This window comes from Pogoniulus pusillus, chromosome 16, assembly GCF_015220805.1.
Source record: "Pogoniulus pusillus isolate bPogPus1 chromosome 16, bPogPus1.pri, whole genome shotgun sequence".
Classification (NCBI taxonomy): Eukaryota; Metazoa; Chordata; class Aves; order Piciformes; family Lybiidae; genus Pogoniulus; species Pogoniulus pusillus.
This window is the reverse complement of record NC_087279.1, coordinates 8,861,003-8,879,209: the sequence shown is the minus strand read 5'-3', so window position 1 is coordinate 8,879,209 and position 18,207 is coordinate 8,861,003. Positions and strand designations below refer to the sequence as shown.

Genomic DNA, 18,207 nt, shown 5'->3' with positions numbered 1-18,207 from the left:
CCTTTAATTACTTGTTTAAATCTAGAGTCTTTTTTCTCTTCATCACATGGAAGGGAAGAGTGTCTCTTTAAAACGAGACAGTACTGAGAAGGCAGAAATGAAAGCTTTTAAGATGCAAGTCATTATGCGAGTCTGTTTTCTAACTTTTAAGAAGGAGTTTTAGGTCCACAGCAAGACTCAGATCTCCTGCCTGTAGGATCAACTCCATTTGCATGTGTATGCTTTGTATTCACCCACATGCTGTTGCCCAACCTGTATGTACACGTTATTAATCTGTGAATAAATATTTAATTAGGCTACTTATTGTGTTACTAATCAAGTCAAGTGCTGCTTCCCACCCTCCCTCTTTCAGTGAGTACAAACAAACATTTATCAGTCTATTCTCATTAGCACAACTATAATTTATGAAAAACCTAAACTGCCTGTAGCACTGTTGGCTGTGCATTATTAGTTTAGAGGTGGAGAAGCTGCAAACCATGAAGAGCACAAGGCAATCTGAATAAGAAAAGTGCTTCAGTTCGGCTATAACCAAACTGAAATGCTGTTATTGTACTGAGATTAAAATTAAGTCAGTTAACTACTTTTCCTAATGCCTGGGTGTCTCTGTGAAGAGATTATAACTCATTAATGTTGTCCATTTAAATTGAAGCCAGCTTTTTAAATATCATTTGGTCTGACAAGTTGTGAGTTAGTTTTAAACTTCAGCTTTCTTGTCCTTTTTTGTACTTCTTGTGTGTCATTTTATTCAAGCTTACAGAGACTTAGAGCATAGTTAACATGATGGTAGCCAAACCAGAAGAGCAGTGCTAGGCTAACTGCTTATAGGCAAAAAATAATTACATGAGTTGGGGGATTTTAATTATTTTGTTTAAGATGTAAAGTGTCATTGAGCCTCCATTAAGGATCAAATGTATGAGATATTTATACAGAGAGAGAGCACGTTACCACTTCAGGATTCATTCTTCAAACCCTTGCCAGTATACCTTTTATTTTTTTTCCTCTATGCATACCTGTTTGCAGACTTAATGAGCACAATTATTAATCATCCTCTGCTGGGTGGTGATTTGGGTTGAGCAGGCAGACCTGCTTATTCCTCAAGTTCTAATTTACATCATCCAATTTAGTGGAATGTTTCAGATCTGTTAAATAAAAAGCAGAGTATTCTCTAAAAAAATGATGGTCCTGCTCCTCAAACCCCAGGACATGATGAACATGTTCAGCTGAGCAAGCTGCTTAGTAGGATGTGACAGAGAGGTTGGGACTAGATGAAGGAATGGATTTAAGCTTGAGAAGGGGAGATTTAGACTTGATACTAGAAAGAAATTCTTTACAGCACAGTTGGTGAGACACTGGAACACGTTGCTGTGGGAGATTGTGGATGCCCCCTCCCTGGAGGTGTTCAAGGCCAAGTTAATGAGGCCTTGAGCAACCTGGACTAGTGGGAGGTGTCCCTGCCTGTGGTAGTATTTGGTGGGAAGGGGAGAGGATGGTGATGGAAGTAGATAGTCTTCAAGGTCCTTTCCAAACCAATCTATGCTGCTATGATCTTTAAGGTCCTCTCCAACCCAAAACAATCTATGCTGCTATGATCTTTAAGGTCTTCTCCAACCCAAACCAATCTATGCTGCTATGATCATTAAGTTCCTCCCCAACCCAAACCATTCTATGTTTCTATGATCTTTAAGGTCCTCTCCAACCCAAACTATTCTATGTTTCTATGATCCTTAAGGTCCTCCCCAACCCAAACCATTCTATGTTCCTATGATCTTTAAGGTCCTCTCCAACCCAAACTATTCTATGTTTCTATGATCCTTAAGTTCCTCCCCAACCCAAACCATTCTATGTTTCTATGATCTTTAAGGTCCTCTCCAACCCAAACTATTCTATGTTTCTATGATCCTTAAGGTCCTCCCCAACCCAAACCATTCTATGTTCCTATGATCTTTAAGGTCCTCTCCAACCCAAACTATTCTATGTTTCTATGATCCTTAAGTTCCTCTCCAACCCAAACCATTCTATGTTTCTATGATCCTTAAGGTCCTCTCCAACCCAAACCATTCTATGTTTCTATGATCTTTAATGTCTTCTCCAACCCAAACCATTCTATGTTTCTATGATCTTTAATGTCTTCTCCAACCCAAACCATTCTATGTTTTCTTTGATCTTTAAGGTTCCTTCCATGCCAAACCATTCTGTGATTCTATGTTGTGTTGCAAGAGCTTTGTAGGCTGCATCTAACTATATTGCTTGTGTTGAACACCAGTTCTGTTCCCATGCAAACTGTCCACATCCTCTGGACCTCTTTCCTTTCTTCCTAACTCACACAAGCCGTGCATGGATGGGAGTCAGTAGGCCATATGACCATACACAACGTGTTGTGTTTTTGTCTTGCAGCAAGTCGCAATCTCTGACAAATGCCTTCAGTTTCACAGAATCCTCCTTCTTCCGATCATCTGTGAATGAAGATGAAGCAAAAGCTGAGACGATTCGAAACTTGAGGAAATCCTTTGCTAGTCTGTTTTCTGATTAGCCAGCTCCACCTAAATGCACCTCGCATATAGTCTGAAAACTCCGTGAATGTTTCCTAGGTTTTGTTCTCCCTGTGGCAGTGCCCTTCTCTACTGTGCTCACTGTTGTATTCAGCAATATGTTAAACATATAACAAGCCAACAAAAACTCAAACCCCACCCCAAAACCCAAAACAAACCAACCAAACAAAAGTTACAAAAAAATAGGAGGATGACTTTGCTGGGGTACCATTCAGGAAGGTGTCTAAAGATGGATAAAGAAGGAAGGGTTCTCCTGCTAAGACAGAATGCTGAGTTCTAAGGTCCTTACCCATTGTAATATTGTGGCCTTACTGTGACTGAAGTATATAGCCCTAATCAGACTCCTTCGTAGAACTGTGTTAATAAAGCATTGAGGAATGGGTTTCTCCTTGCTTCACCCATTCCCAATGCATTGCAATGCATGTGTATTTCATGTGTAAATGTTTTGTACTGCAGAAGTAGAGTCTTGACTTGTTCTGGCCTCCTAAATCCAGGAGGCTGTTCACACTGACCTTCTTGTTCCAGCCACATAAATAACGTGAGAAATTGAAGCAGTTTCTTCCTCCTTGTACAATCTTTCCATCAGCTGGTTGTAGACTTCTGATGTATTGCTGGGAGTTATCAGTACACTAACTTAATGTCATAAATAGAGTGTGTATGTGCTACTGTATCTCCACATGTCTATTTAAATTTCTTTCCAAAGTGTAACCATAACTGGGTTTAGTTGCAAAGAATATGCATGATGTTACCCTTCTTTTTGTGGACACCTTCTAATAAATGTAAAGTCCCATGCCTGATTTAAACAGCTGTCTTCTACAAAGCTTGTGTCAGCATCAGTACACGTGGTCTGTTTCAACTGGTATCTGAAGGGTGGCTTTGTGAGTGTGCAATATTTGGACACAAACCACAACTGTAACAAAATAAAACCATCACAAATAAATCCCTTTTTGAATCGGCATCATCATAAAAAAAATGGTTACAGCCCAGGACTCACTCATATTTTCCAGAAACTTCTGTGGTTTAAAAATATTTCTCTGACTTGTGAAACCAGAATTGGTCCCAGTCAGAATTACAGGATCACAGAATACCTCCAGCTGGAAGAGACTTCCAGTCTAAGCCCCAGCACTGAAGGGTCAACACTGAACCATGTCCCTAAGTACCAGGTCCACCATCTGCTTAAACACCCTTAGGGATGGTGACTCTAGCACTGCCCTGGCCAGACAATTCCAGTGTTTGATAACCCTCTCAGTGAAGAAATATTTCCTAACATCCAGCCTACACCTCCCCTGGTGCAGCTTGGAACCATTTCTTCTGCCTCTGTCACTTGTCGCAGAGAAGAGGCTGCCCCCTCCAACCTTCCTTCAGGTGGTAGTAGAGAGCAATAAGGTCACCTCTTCTCCAGACTGAACACCTCCAGCTCCCTTAGCCCCTCCTCATAGCCCAGCTGCTCCAGGCCTTTCTCCAGCCTCGTTGCCCTCCTCTGAACTCCCTTATCTGGCCCCTCACTGTTCTTCCTCTAGTAGGGGGTCCAGAATGGAAACTGCACTTGAGGTGGCCCTCAGCAGTGCTGAGCACAGGGGATGATCCCCTCCTTGTTCCTGCTGTGCTCTCTGTTTCTAATGCAAGCCAGGATGCCTTTGGCTTTCTTGGCCAGCTGGCTGCTGCTAGATCATGTTCAGTCGACTGTTAACCAACACGCCCAAGCCCCAGCTTTCCAGGCACACATCCCCACGGTTGTAGGTTCCCATGGGGTTGTTGTGACCAGGTGGAAGACCTTTGGGCTCGTTGAGGTAATAGCAGCATTAAAAAATAATGTTATAAAAATCAAGTTCATTAAAAGTTAATGAAATTGAGAGGAAATTAAAAATGAAGTTCATGCCAATTTTCCACCTTTTTTCCCCTCTTGTTTCCTTTTCCTCAAGCTGCAAGTTCTAGACTATCAATTTCCAAGTAAATATCATGCCTTGCTGCCTGTCACAAATAGCATGGTGCAGTATTCCTTGCCAGGAAACAGTGCTGACAGGACAACCAAGAAATAGTAAGTGTAATATTAGCGTGTCTGAGGGAGAAAACAAGCAACACTTGAAAACCTTGTGGGATTTGGAATGGGTTTGTAGAGACACATCTATTTACCTCAGAATCTTTACCTCTTGTAGTTCTGATCATCTCTGGTGTCTTAAGTAAATCACAGTCACAATTCGACGACCTAAGTCCTTTGAGTACTTCTGGATTCCTTTGGGTGAAGAGCCTGGTTTGGCCAGGAGGTTGGCAGCGAGGTATGGAAACTTTAATCACGAGTGATGTCAGAATTGAGCTTGCACATTAACATCTGATAGCTTTCTGTTTGTCAACACAGTGGAGGTTGATGATCTTAGCATCTGTATTTCCTGAAAAGCAGGCATGTCCAACTGGCTCGCAAGGCAGCACAGCGGACACCCTTCTTGGGCTGCCTCAGTGGCACAGGCACATGAAGAATCACACCCAGGACAAGGCTTTCCTCCAGGTTAAGGCTATTCATGGGTAAGTTTGCACTGCAGCACTACAAACATTAAATGCACAGAACTGGCCCCTGCGAGGCAGACTCTCAGCCTCTCTGTTCAGCATACAACCCTCAAGAGAAGCCCTCTGAATTAGTGACAATTCTCCTTTCTTTCAGGAGGGCTGTGCTGTGTGCAGACAGTGCAGCTGAGACAACGAATCCTGTGGCAAAACAGAATGCTTTAACCACTAATAGTTGCTATTAGTTCATAAATATCAGCCATACTATATTTTTTTTCTCCAAGCTTTGCCCCCCTCCTGCCCTGCACTGGGCTGTAGCCACCAGCATGAGCAGCTACAGAGCCTTTCATGTCTGAGAAGCACTTTACTTGGAGATTAGAAAGATTAATCAAAGTTGCTAACGCAAATTAATTACTGCTAGAGAGAAAGCATAGTAATTATGCATAGTTTGGCACGGTTGATGATGAGCACATGCCTGGTTTCAGCAATCTTCAGTACAATGGGAATTACAGGGAGTTCATTAGTCTGGGCCCCAGATTTCCACTTGAGGCAAAGTTTCTTGCTCATATAAAATTCCCTCCCACCTCTTCCTGGGAGAAAATGGGTTTCACTACAAGCCTTTGTTTTACCATCTGCAACAAAAAAAAAAAAAAAAAAAAAAAAAAAGGAAAGAAAGAAAAAAAAAAGGGGGAGTGGGGGGCAAGATGATGCAATCAAACCTGCATGGTGTATCCTCCCACACAATGTACATAAGACATTTGCCTCCCCGCGATGCCAGAACTTCTTCATACCTCCAAGCGTGCTAAAGCGTGTCACACACAAGCTGATGCACGCTTAGGTTCCTCCTGCAGTGTTTCATGGTTAAGACATTTTTAAGCAACCCGTAACACATCTCCAAAATGTTCATCCGCGGGGGGGAAATGTTTTAAAACATAGCTATTCCAATATCTATTTTCCATTTGCTGCCCAGGAGGTCAGTTGCATCCTGGGCTGCATCAAAAGCGTGGCCAACAGACTGAGAGAGGTGATTCTGCCCCTCTGCTCTGCTCTAATGAGACCTCAACTGGAGTACTGTGCCCAGCTCTGGAGCCCTCAACATGGGAAAGACATGGACCTAATGAGGAGGCTCCAGAGGAGGCCATGAAGATGATCAGAGAGCTGGAGCACCTCTGTTAAAAAGTCAGCCTGAGAGACTTGGGGCTGTTCAGCCTGGAGAAGAAAAGGCTCCAGTGAGCCCTCAGGGCTGCATTTAAATATCTGAAGGATACCTACAGAAAGGCTGGGGAGGGACTGTTTAGAAGGGCCTGCGGTGATAGGACAAGCAGCAATAGTTTGAAATTGGAGCAGGGCAGATTTAGGAGGGCACTAGGAGGAAGTTCTGCAAAATGAGAGTTGTGAAATACTGGAACAGGTTGCCTAGGGATGTGGTGGAGACCCCATTCCTGGAGACATTCAAGATCAAACTGGATGGGGACCTGAGCAACCTGATCCCTAGATCAGGGAGGTTGGACAAGATGATCTTTGAGGGTCCCTTCCAACTCAATGCATTCCCTGTTGCAATGATTTTGTCTTGCTTCATTAAATAGATGGTGCCTGAATTCCCATGCAAGCTCTAGATAGGCAGTTACCTGATACAGTGCTGTGTGAAGTTGCAGAGATGGCAACAGCAAGTGTCTGTGGTTCATTGTTTTGAACGTTAGCCTGGGAACACAAGGTCTGTACTTCACTGGCAGCTCCCCCACACTGATGCAGTTTACAGTGCTACAGGGTTCTGCACACAGCAGCCCATCTGGGGGCTTTGTCTTTCACTTATAAATCTGGATAGCATGAAATCTACAAGAGCTACTCATCAATGATAGTCTTAAGGTTGAGATTCAACCGTTTTCAGACCATTAGGCCTGAAGCCAAGTCAAAACTCTGCAACAGATTTGGAGAGATTACATTTATGGCCACAGTGACTAATCCAGCTTTGAAACAACCACTAACCCTCCAGTAAAATTTAGTCAAAAGAGCACCAGGGCACTTTGTAAACATTGTGTGTACTTTGTATACTTCCTACTGCAGGAGAACAAAGTCACTTCCCTGATGCCAGTGTTGTGTCAATGGGCAGATCACATACCAGAAAGCTCCTGTTCACCAAAGGCAGTGCCTGTTGTCTCTGCATTCACCTGGCTGCTGCCAGCCTTTGCTGGAATACTACAAATTCATTTCCTAGCGAGCTCTCCATCAACAGCAGCTTCCAGTGAGGTGGGGTAGGATGCAGCTGGCTGAAGAAGCCCAACACAGCAATCCTCCAGTGCCTTTTTAGATTGCACATCACGATGCCTATCTTGGCAACCAAGTCAGCCACACAGGGGTTGGCAGGGATGATAGGGGATCTGTGGGAGAGCTGGGCTGCATTAAAATGGCAGTTGGAGGCTAGGCAGGATGCACAAAGGTGATCTCAGATGGCACTAGATGCCAATGTTTGGGATTGAGTTTCTTTTTATGTCTGGACACTCCACTATCTTATCCTTTATAACCATTCCAGCACAGAGTAAGAGGAAGCTTAACTGAGCTCTGCTGCCAGAAAAAACTGCTTTGCAAGGCAGTGCTGTAAACAAAGAAGCATTTGCAAATTTTGATCACTGGCAGAGTTTATTTTTCCATACCAAAAGTAACTTCGAGGTGACTGACTCAAGGTAATTTAAGAAAGATGGTCTGAGCTATCACCTTACTGCTACTAAGTTCTAAGTTCTGAATGGCAAAACATTTCTCCATCATGGAAATAATTTTCACCAGGTATATCCTTCTAAACAAGCAACCTCTTTTTCTGTTGTTTTATTTTTCCAAAGGTGTTTTTAAATCAGGCACCTAAAATCAGCAGTTAGTTTTCCATATGCATATGTCAATAAGCAGCCAGATTGGCAACCACCTGTTTTCCTCATTTCCTCCAATTACTCCTCATTTTCTGCAGGAGAATATTCCTCCTCCTGGTGACAGTTTGCATGAAGTCTCCTGGAATGTCCATTTGCTCAGCTGTAGTTAGATTCTTGCAGCTCAAACATGAATTCAAAAAAGAATGCATATATAATTTCAGGCTTTTACAAAGAGAAAGAATGCAGATGAGGTCTACAGTATCAAGTAAGCTCTTTAAAGTGAGCCAAGAAGAAGAAGAGGAGAAAGACCGTCTCCCTAAGTAAGAGATGGGGGTGAGGGTTGGGGGGCGGTGTTCCCTACAGCTTATGTTGCAAAGAATTTGAAAGAGTAATTTTAAACAGAACCAAACCCAAGATAAACAACCAACCAACAATCCAGTAAAAGCCCTCAAACTTTCTACTTTTTGCTGGGCCTGGAGCTTTGACTTTTGCCAGCAGAAGCCACCTCAGAATTTCCAAGGCTGGGTGTACAAAAACTTATTCACGTTGCACCACTCGACTTCTAATTTTCCCAGTCCAAATTCCCCAGTGTAGAGAAGAAGATTCCTGTGTGGTTTTGTTCTGTAGAAGTGATGGATGGTAACAGAAGCAGGGCAAAAAGAAAGCTAACCTGACAAGGCAGAGAATGGATTAATTAGGAGCTTAACCCCTCACACATGGTTCTTGTTAGATGTTCCCTCTCCACCTAATCATCTCCATTTTACTCACATGTGTCTGTTTTTCTGACCAATCCAAATCAGCCAAATTCTACTTTAAGGGTGTAAAAGCTCTGAGAAGGCGCTGAATTTCTTTTTAGTGGCAGGATTTTGAGCTGTTGTTTGCTTTGATATCTGCTTCTTAACATCATGAAGATGAGTGAGTATTAAAAAATGTTCCTTTGCTTTCTTAACTAAGGATGAGTTTGGGGGTGGGGGAAGAAGGTGATGCAGGTTTTAAAAGCATAGGCAATAGAAAAGAACTTTTATCTATCCTAAGGACAAGGAAAAAGAAAAGGAAGAAATTGGGCTGGTACTTAACCATTTTTTTAATCTGAGAGCTTCTCCAATGTCCAGTACAAGTGTCTGAGTGATCAGTGCTTTTAAAAGGTGATCCAGTGTCAGGACTTAATTACACAGCTAGATCTCTTCCATCACTTACAGAATTACTAGAGAGTGCTTTAGAGGCATGGAACTGAAGTGCACAAGGACTGTTCCTCATTAGCTGTGTGCCCTTTGGAGGCATAGCAAAACCCCCAGTATGGCTTTGATTTTACTGTAATTTAGAACAGTGAAGATGGTCATTCAAAAAGTTATCATGCTCCATGGGGTTTAGGCTTTTTAGTAGGTAAAAATCTAGAAGATTTCAGGATAAGCTGATGATTTTTTCCCTGCCCCTCAGATGTTTCATAACTTTCTCCAAATTCTCTCCTGAAATTTTAGTTTGAGTTATTGGGCTACCATTTTTCAGATAAGCAGGGGAAAAAAGGTCACTGAGAAGCATACATTTGTTTCATTCTGACTCTCTAATAAAGCATGAGCATCTCACTTCACTCACAATGTGCTTTCTCCCCTAAAGTTAGGAGGAGGCTTAACATACAAAGAAAGAAGAGGGGGCAAACCATCCTTTGGCTGAGGGCAGAATGCCATAAGCCAACACCTCTCCTGCCAAGTGTGCTCTAACTGGAGATCTACTGCACAGATCTCTCCAACTGATGAGTATGTAAATCTTCCAGATGGGCCCTTTAAACAGTAGATAACTATCTGGACTATATCTATCATCCCTGAATACTTCATAGCTTTGGTTGGTTCAAGCCAAACTCCTGTAGTCTCTGCTTTTTGCACATTTTTCTTTGCAACCTCTGTTAAGACTGGTGTCATGAGCATGGATATAAGACTATCAACAGTTAGAGTGGGCAGCAAAAAGACAAGGTCAAGCTCTTGTCAGTGGTGACCAGTGGTAGGACAAGAGGCAATGGGCACAAACTGGAACCTGGGAGGTGCTATCTGAACATGAGTTAAAACTTACATGGTGTGAGGGTGCTGGAGCCCTAGAGCAGGCTGCCCAGAGTGGAGTATCCCTTTATGGAGAGATTCCAAACCTACCTGGACTTTGTGATCCTGAGCAGCCTGCTCTGGTTGCCCTTGCTTTAGCAAGGAAGGTGGAGTGGATGATGTCCCCCCCATGCTGGGATTCTGTGACACCGTCAGGCATGTTTTCTCCATGTACACATTGCTCTCCAAATTCAGTCACGCACAGCCTGTGACCACACGTTCCTCTGACCTCGTGCAGTAAGAAACATGCTGCATTAAAGACCCTGCCACTGGAGTTGTGTGCACAAACAAACTCTGCTGCCAAGGTACCCTATCAGCTTGCAGTCTAGATATGATTTGTCTCATACAATAGATGCACCAAACAGTTCTCAATGCCAGGTATTCTAGGCTTAGGAGAAAGGAAACACTCCTTTCCTCCCCTCTCCTCGTGGGGAAATGGAAATTAGTCACTCCTATCCACTGCCTGAACCAGGCTTAATTACTAGCTTGAAATGAGGGTAAATCAGAGCTATGCTGAGCTGCCTTGGTTTGCTGTTTGTCTTGGTGACCAGTAGAATAAGTAGCAGTTAAGTGCTGTGTGCTTCATCCTAAGACCTGTAGGAAACTGGGGAATGTTTCCATCTAAAGCAGATCCTGCCTCTGATACTGTTCTTACACCATTCCAACCAAACGTTCATCTTTTAGCAGTCCCCAAAGTGGGCGTTGCCAGCCACATCCATGGGTGTTTACTGTGAAACCCTCTCTTCTCCCTGCTTGATGGACCAGTAACAGATTTGGGATATATGGAGGAGATCTGTAATTTAAAGGCCTCTGCCCCACCTGCTGAGGGAATGTCTCTGAACTGGGATCAAGGAAGCATTCTTTTTCTTATTTAGATGCTGGGGTTTTTGTCTGTTTGCAAGTCATGACTATTCCAGAAAGTGAAATGGTTGTTTTAAAAGTGCAATGTCTCCATCTCTTCCCCCCTTCAACTCAGGTTCACTTCCAGGTGAACACCAAGCTCCAACACATATTCCTTTGCTCAGCTTGGTTCCACAGCACATTTTTTGAAGACATTAACATTTTTCACACCTCCTTTTTTTTTTTTTTACTAGAAAGGGAAAGCATGTGCATTGACTCTGGGCCATAGAAAGCTGATGTAATTTCATGGCAAGAAGACTCCTGCTGCCCTTAAGAATGTTAGTACAAGTTCTGAACTGACTTACCCTTCTCTGGAATAATTATGCATTCCACTCTGGCTCATTTTATCATGCAGCTCGCCTGCTTTGTAGATTACATGTCTTGAGGAGGTACAAAAGGGAAGAGCAAAGACTGTTTTATTTCTACACATGCATCTTTCAAAATTATATATACACACACACACACCCCTCAAATAGTACTTTAAAATGTAAAATTATGTGAGAATTTACAGACTTATTTAATATGTACATTAAATACACAGGTATCCTTTCATGCATCAAGGAGATGCAAGCATTTCTAGGGAGGAACACAGCAAGTAGGGGGAAAATATATTGTTAAATTAGAATTGAACAAGCTGCAACTTGTTTGTGTTAAACAGCCCACCCTCAAACTGGGGGGGGGGGGGGGGGGAAGACAAGCCAAATTATGCCCTGAGCAACTTCTGAAGAGCAAACTGCCTTCAGCAGATTTCTGCAGATTTAACTGTCTAGAGTCTGCAGCCACATTACAATAAGTCTCCCTGATCTCGGAGATTAAGCAGTCCCCAGCCTAGTAAGTGTTTGGATGAGAGACCACTTGGCAGTTCCACACAGTGTGAGGATGCATTTGTAGTTGAGAACTTCAATGCGATGAGCGTCCACAACATCACACTTACAGACACAGTAAATGTACCGTCCAAAGACTTCTTAGGATGAGTTTATTAGCCTACCTCTCCCTGACTACAGCAAAAGCCTAGAACAGGTTTAAAAACACAACAACAAAACCAATCACACACCACCCCCAAACACCAACGAAACCCCAAACCAACAAAACAAAACCCCAGCAAAACACTCCAAAAAGCCCCCAAAAAAGGCAAGGGGGGGAAAATCAACAAAAAAAAAATCAAACAACAAAACACAAAACAACCCTTAACAAACAAACACACACCCCACCAAAGCTGACTTTGGAGACTCATTTTAAGTGGCCTGAGTTCTCTTTACAAATAGCAGATAAATAGAAAGCAAATTAATTAAAAGGCTGAATTCAGTCATCTGTTGTGAAAAGTGAGGAATCAAAGGTAATTATGACCCAGAAAGACTACAGAGCAGGTCACTTAGTAGGCTGAAGGCATTAAAATGTAAGTTACTGCAATCATCAGGAGTATGCTGGGAAATGGAGCTGCTGGGTAAAGTTACTTGGACACTTGTTCTTCAGGACAAAGCCAGGAAGAGGAACTTTACTATCCTCAGAGTAACACTGCAGAGATGTCTTAGTATGTCTTCTTGAGGTGTAGATATTTCAAGTCAGCATTCCTTTTTGACTTTCAGTAGGTCTTCTCCCAGGCAGCCAGTGACATAACAAGAGGACACAGTCCCAAGATGTGCCAGGGCAGGTTTAGGCTGGATGTTAGGAAAAAAATATTCACAGCAAGAGTGATTGGCATTGGAATGGGCTGCCCAAGGAGGTGGTGGAGTCACCATCCCTGGAGGTGTTCAGAAAGAGACCAGATGTGGCACTGAGTGCCGTGGTTTAGTTGATTAGATGGTGTTGGGTAATAGATTGGACCTGGTGGTCTCAAAGGTCTTTTCCAAGGTGGTTAATTCTGATTCTGTGTCATGCATGAAACTTAGAAGTGGGGGAACAAGTTGACTGAGCAGCTACAATCACTGTGGCCCGAAAGGGACCTTGTGTTTCATTTTGAACACACAAAACATTAATCTCTACAAAACCTATAGCATTTCACACGAAAAATTTCTTCAGACTGGTCAGTTGTACTAAGTTGCAAAGTCTCTGCTCTCTGGGGTATGGGGAGTGTGTAGGGACAAAATCCACAACTGTTTGTTATTCTCATTTAATTCTGTACTCCAGAAAAACTGAAGCCGGAACAGACAACAAGAACTCCTGTACCTATCCACATGTCTGAACTGCTGTGTTAAAAACTTACAGCTCTTCCCTACACCCCCTTTTTTTTTTAAGCTGTTTGCTTCCTTTTCAAACCAAAAGTCTCATTTTCTCTAAATGGATCAGATTTACGCTGGAGCTGAAAGGGTAGGAAGGAGAAAAACTATATGGGGGTGGTAAACAGAATGCAGACCTGTGAGATTTTTATGCATCCTTTCCCCACTAACACACTGAAGCCCTCATGATGATAAACATTTTTCCCTACACTTGTTTTAAAGAAAAGCCAACATTTCCATCACATTGGGAAACCCAACGTGTTAGGTTGCTAAATAGTAGTGATTCTTTTTTTCCTGCTCCCTCACACATATGGTTAGCTGAGAATGCACAGCAAGTTGAAGCTTGAAGTGATTTTTTTTTAACAATTAGTATATAACTCTAAACATGATTTAATAATGGAAAGACTGGCACAACCTTAAAGGAATATCATCAAGTAGGCAAGGTATGCTTGTGACTTATTATAAAAGAGTTAAATCAACTCGGAAGCATAATCCAGATTCTTCACATAATTAAGGCAGAAGGGTGTGGGAGAAGGAATATCAATTATTTTTTAATATGGAGAGCTGCTAACAGTGAAAGAAGCAATACATTGATCTCTCATTTCCCTCAGCTCACTTGAAAATGCCTGGGATTTTTCATTCATATTTATGCTATAGACAACTTCAACACCAGCTTCGTATTTTGCTAACGCTGGGTTCGTTCCTTTCAGGGAGAAGTCAGTAACATTTGAATTATGATTCTGGCTAGGTCAGGATTAACATTCTAAGGACAGCATCATCTTGACTTCAGGTGATCACAGAGAGTAAAGGAAACACTGTTGGTCCTCACCCCATATGTAACAAAACATGAACAACTGCCTTGCAGAGTTGCTCTGATGTAGGACATCAGTGATTGAAAATGGAGAATGTGCTGCTTTTATAGTGCTCTTATTTACACCTCGTTACAGCTCAAGTAACTGCTGCTGCAATTTAAAACACATTGCAGAGACTTAAGACTTCTAAGTAGCCTTAAGAGTTAACTAGATGTTGAAACAGTAGAACTGTTGTGGCGAACAGCACAGAATACAGATTTGGAACTAGTTTTAAGGGTTAAATAGATGTTGAAGCAGAATTATTGTGGCAAGCAGCACAAAATTAAGATTTTTAACTAGTGATGGGTAAAATAGATGTTGAATCAGAATTATTGTGGCAAGTAGCACAAAATGAAGACTTTTAACTAGTGATGAGTAAAATAGATGTTGAGACAGAATTGTGGCAAACAGAACAGCATTAAGATTTTGAACTAGTGATAAAACAGATGTTGAAGCAGAATTGTTGTGGCAAGTAGCACAAAATGAAGACTTTTAACTAGTGATGGGTAAAATAGATGTTGAAGCAGAATTATTGTGGCAAACAGCACAGCATTAAGATTTTGAACTAGTGATAAAACAGATGTTGAAGCAGAATTATTGTGGCAAGTAGCACAAAATGAAGACTTTTAACTAGTGATGAGTAAAAGAGATGCTGAAGAAAAATTATTGTGGCAAACAGCACAGAATTAAGATTTTGAACTAGTGATAAAACATGTTGAAGCAGAATTGTTGTGGCAAGCAGCACAAAATGAAGACTTTTTACTACTATTAATAGTTAAACACACATTGAAGCAGCAGGTCAGTGTTCTGTACTTCAGAAGCACTTCTGCTCTGGATTTCTCTGCCTAAACCACCTTGCGAATCCCATGGCAAAAGACTGCAGCCTCTCAAGTTTGAAACCTTTATTCTGAGATTGGAACGAGAAAGCAAACGTGTGATTCGCACACACCGGGCTGAGGTCTGAGGAATCAAGAGCCCTTCAGAGAGCTATTGAAATAAGAGGTGTGTCTGTGATTACCCAAGAGATCTTCCGGCGATAAAAGCAGAGTTGCATCAGCTTTTGGCGTAGAGGGTCAGAGTGACTCAGCAGTTCAGGGGAATGCGTTCCATTTTCTTTCCGGTTGGGAGATGGTGAACCTTCCTTAGCACTTTCTCTTCAAACGCCAGGGAATGGGCAAAATGAGGATGTTTAATGTCCCAGAAATAGCTGGGCAGCCTTTATCTGGAGTAGCAGAGGACACGTGAAGCTCAGGGACAGCACCACCGCGGCACATGCTCTGCTCCGCGGTAGGAGCAGGAAATGCGTTTGAACAGCTCAGCAGCTGCTCCCGAGTGAGCTACCAGCTCGTTCTGCAAGTCAGTACAGCACAGAGCACAGGAAATTCGAATTGGGAATTAAAATTTAATTGTGAGAGCAAACATTCTTGGTAATTCTGGTGATTAATTACCCCCCCTCCCCCCCTTTTTTTTTCCTGTTTCCCCCCCCTTTTTGCCTACGGATTTGGTCTTCACAAACCAGAGCCTTGTATGTTCTGTTAACCTTCAGAGAGAACCGGAGCATCTCAGGAAATGGCCATCAATCAGTAGCTTGTATTTTGGGTACTTCACCAAAGTACCATCATTATCAAAATGAACTACAGAAAAATATCTCTTTTTTTCTTACTATTCTCTCTATGACAGAGATGAAATACTGATTTTTTTTTTTTTTTTCCCTGACCACTGGTTTGAAGACAATTCTTGGAGTCTTTCTCTTTTTATCACAGAATCAACCAGGCTGGAAGAGACCTCCAAGATCATCCAGTCCAACCTAGCACCCAGCCCTGTCCAATCAACCAGACCATGGCACTAAGTGCCTCATCCAGTCATCCTCTTTGCTGTCTGCCTTAAACTGTCGCACTACATATTTAGAGGAGCTGTGATGTCCTGAAAGGAGTCTTGGACATGAAGACCATATCAGAATCACTTAATCTGCCTCATAGAAACTTTTAAATCTTAAGATTTGGAGAGAGTTCTTCGTGGATTTTGGCAATATCCCCAACAAAAACTATCTGAAATCACTCAGAAATCATCTGCTCAGTCTGCAGCTCTCAAAGAGCTTGAGAAGTTTTCTCTCAAAGTAGTGATTTTGTTCCCACTGCATTAAGGCAACCCAAGTTAAAGTTTCTTCTGAAACAGGATTGTATCTGCTCAAGTTGCTGTGAAAGATGCATGCTTATGTTCCTGTCCTCACAAAAAAAAGTCCAAACAAAAACAAGTAAACAAAAAACTAATACACACAAAAAAACCCAAAACAACAACCCAACAATAAAACAAAACCAACCAAGACCCAACAACAACAACAAAAAAAACCTTTTGAAAACTAAGTAAATCTACTTCATTTAGATATTTGATTTTAGTCTGCATGGAATCAATATAGTCTAGAAATGTTTCTGATTCCACTATTTCTAACCTAAAATGGCTGATAAATTTTCCTGCCTATACTATTTCTATCCTAAACTGACTGAATTTTTTCCCTGGTTCTACTATTTCCAACCCAGAAAGGCTGATACACTTTCCTGGCTCTATTCTATCTTAAACTGTCTGAGAAGTTTTCCTGGTTCTATTTCTAACCCAAACTGGCTAATCAGTTTTCCTGTTTCTACTGTTCATCAGCCAGTCTGGTTTAGAGATAGAAGAATCATTCATGTTTAGAAAGATGTGAAGGGAGACTCTATGGAGGATGGAGCCAGACTCTCCTCAGAGATGTCCAATGATAGGACAAGGAGCAACAGGTGCAAGCTGGAGCATAGGAGGTTCCACATAAACATAAGGCAATTTTTTTTCACCGTGAGAGTGGCAGAACACAGCAGCAGACTGCCCTGAGAGTTTGTGGAGTCTCCTTTGCTGGAGGCCTTCGCAGCCTGCCTGGACATGTCTCTGTGTGACCTGCTCTAAGTAATCCTGCTCTGACAGGAGGGTTGGACTCCATGATCTCTCAAGATCTCTTCCAACACATAATGTTCTGTGAATCAGGAAACTTTATACCTGTTCCTGCAGACCTGTGTTGATGCTTGGTTGTCATTGAGTGCTAGAGTTAGCCTTCCATTGCAAGCACTTTTTACAGGTATCTGCTTTTTCATCTTCACTTCTGCCTCAGCATCCAGCATGAGCTGTGGTTGACACTTCTGCTCACAATTACAGCACCCTCTGTCTAAAGCTCAGACCATCACACCTCACTTTCCATTCTGTCCTTGCTTCCTAATATTTCAACCACCTCCTTGACCACGTCCAGGAAGCAACTGCAATCTGTGCATACTTCAACGAGATATCACAAGACCTCAACTGACTAAATTTCATCATTGGACAATGACAGACCAAACGTTCCCTTCAGGCTATGCTACATTTTTTAACGTGGTCTTCAAGAACTGGCAAAAAAAAACCTCCAAAAAACAACCTAACAAACTGCATTTCCAGTTAGCCTTGTTCTTAGAAAAGGCCCCTGAAAAGATCCCTGATAATTACAAACATATGAGGATAAATCTGACACAGGCAAGGGGGAAAAATCACCCAAACGAACCAACAACATTCTTTTAAATCAATCATTGTCAAATGTTATTCCATTTCCCAAAAAGTCTGTTCCTTCTCCTGAACTAAGGACTTGCATCTTCTAGGCTACATTCATGAAGTCTGAAAGGAACTTTAAAATCATGAAGTCTGCTGCTCCCTTTGCATCAAGTTCAATAAGAGTGAAACAGGCGATGAAATAATGATGAAGTCAAGGCTAACTTTTGTGCCCACTTTGCACAATACACTTCTAAGCCCCAATCCATCATCTAATCTAGCAAAGCAGCTCTATGCCAACTGTGGTTTTCAGCAACATTCTCTTTTGAATCGACATTGAAAGTGATTTAGCAGCACACACTGATCACCCCCCGCCCAGCCACCGAGCTTCTGACACACACAAAAGAGGCCCAAATGGTTTGCTGCTTGTTTAGCTCATCCTGCTGCTGCAGTGTTGAGAGTTGGTTTACACTAATTAAACTAATTTATGTCGTTGTCGTAGGAGTCCGTCACTTCCTTGGAGCAGGCTGGGCTGTGAGGAGGCTGCCTTTGGAGGTGAAATCCTGGCACTCCAGCTGCTGCCGTGGTAAGTCTGCTCCATTCGTGAAGCCCACAGCAACAGGAGCCCAGTGCGTTTAGAGGCTGATTGCATTTCAATATCAATGAAGGCTACACCTCGGGTCTCTAAGGAGAATTCATGTCAG

At 42.3% G+C, this 18,207-nt stretch overlaps 2 protein-coding genes across 3 annotated transcripts in view; both read left to right on the top strand.

Annotated features, from left to right (window-relative positions):
• SYN2 (synapsin II) overlaps positions 1-3,489 on the top strand; it is a 197,614-nt gene extending 194,125 nt beyond the window's left edge. Inside the window, exon 13 of one of the 2 annotated variants that reach the window (XM_064156345.1) lies at positions 2,425-3,489. In XM_064156345.1, coding sequence (XP_064012415.1) covers positions 2,425-2,530 — 106 coding nt within the window. In that variant the 3' untranslated portion in view covers positions 2,531-3,489. Of the gene's footprint in view, positions 1-2,394 lie in introns of both variants that reach the window. The other variant, XM_064156344.1, reaches the window with a different exon arrangement.
• A 5,275-nt stretch (positions 3,490-8,764) lies between these two features.
• PPARG (peroxisome proliferator activated receptor gamma) overlaps positions 8,765-18,207 on the top strand; it is a 99,431-nt gene continuing 89,988 nt past the window's right edge. The window contains exons 1-2 of the mRNA XM_064156339.1: positions 8,765-8,821; positions 18,006-18,089. The gene's annotated coding sequence lies outside the window, so the exon portion shown is untranslated. The remainder of the gene's footprint in view (positions 8,822-18,005; positions 18,090-18,207) is intronic.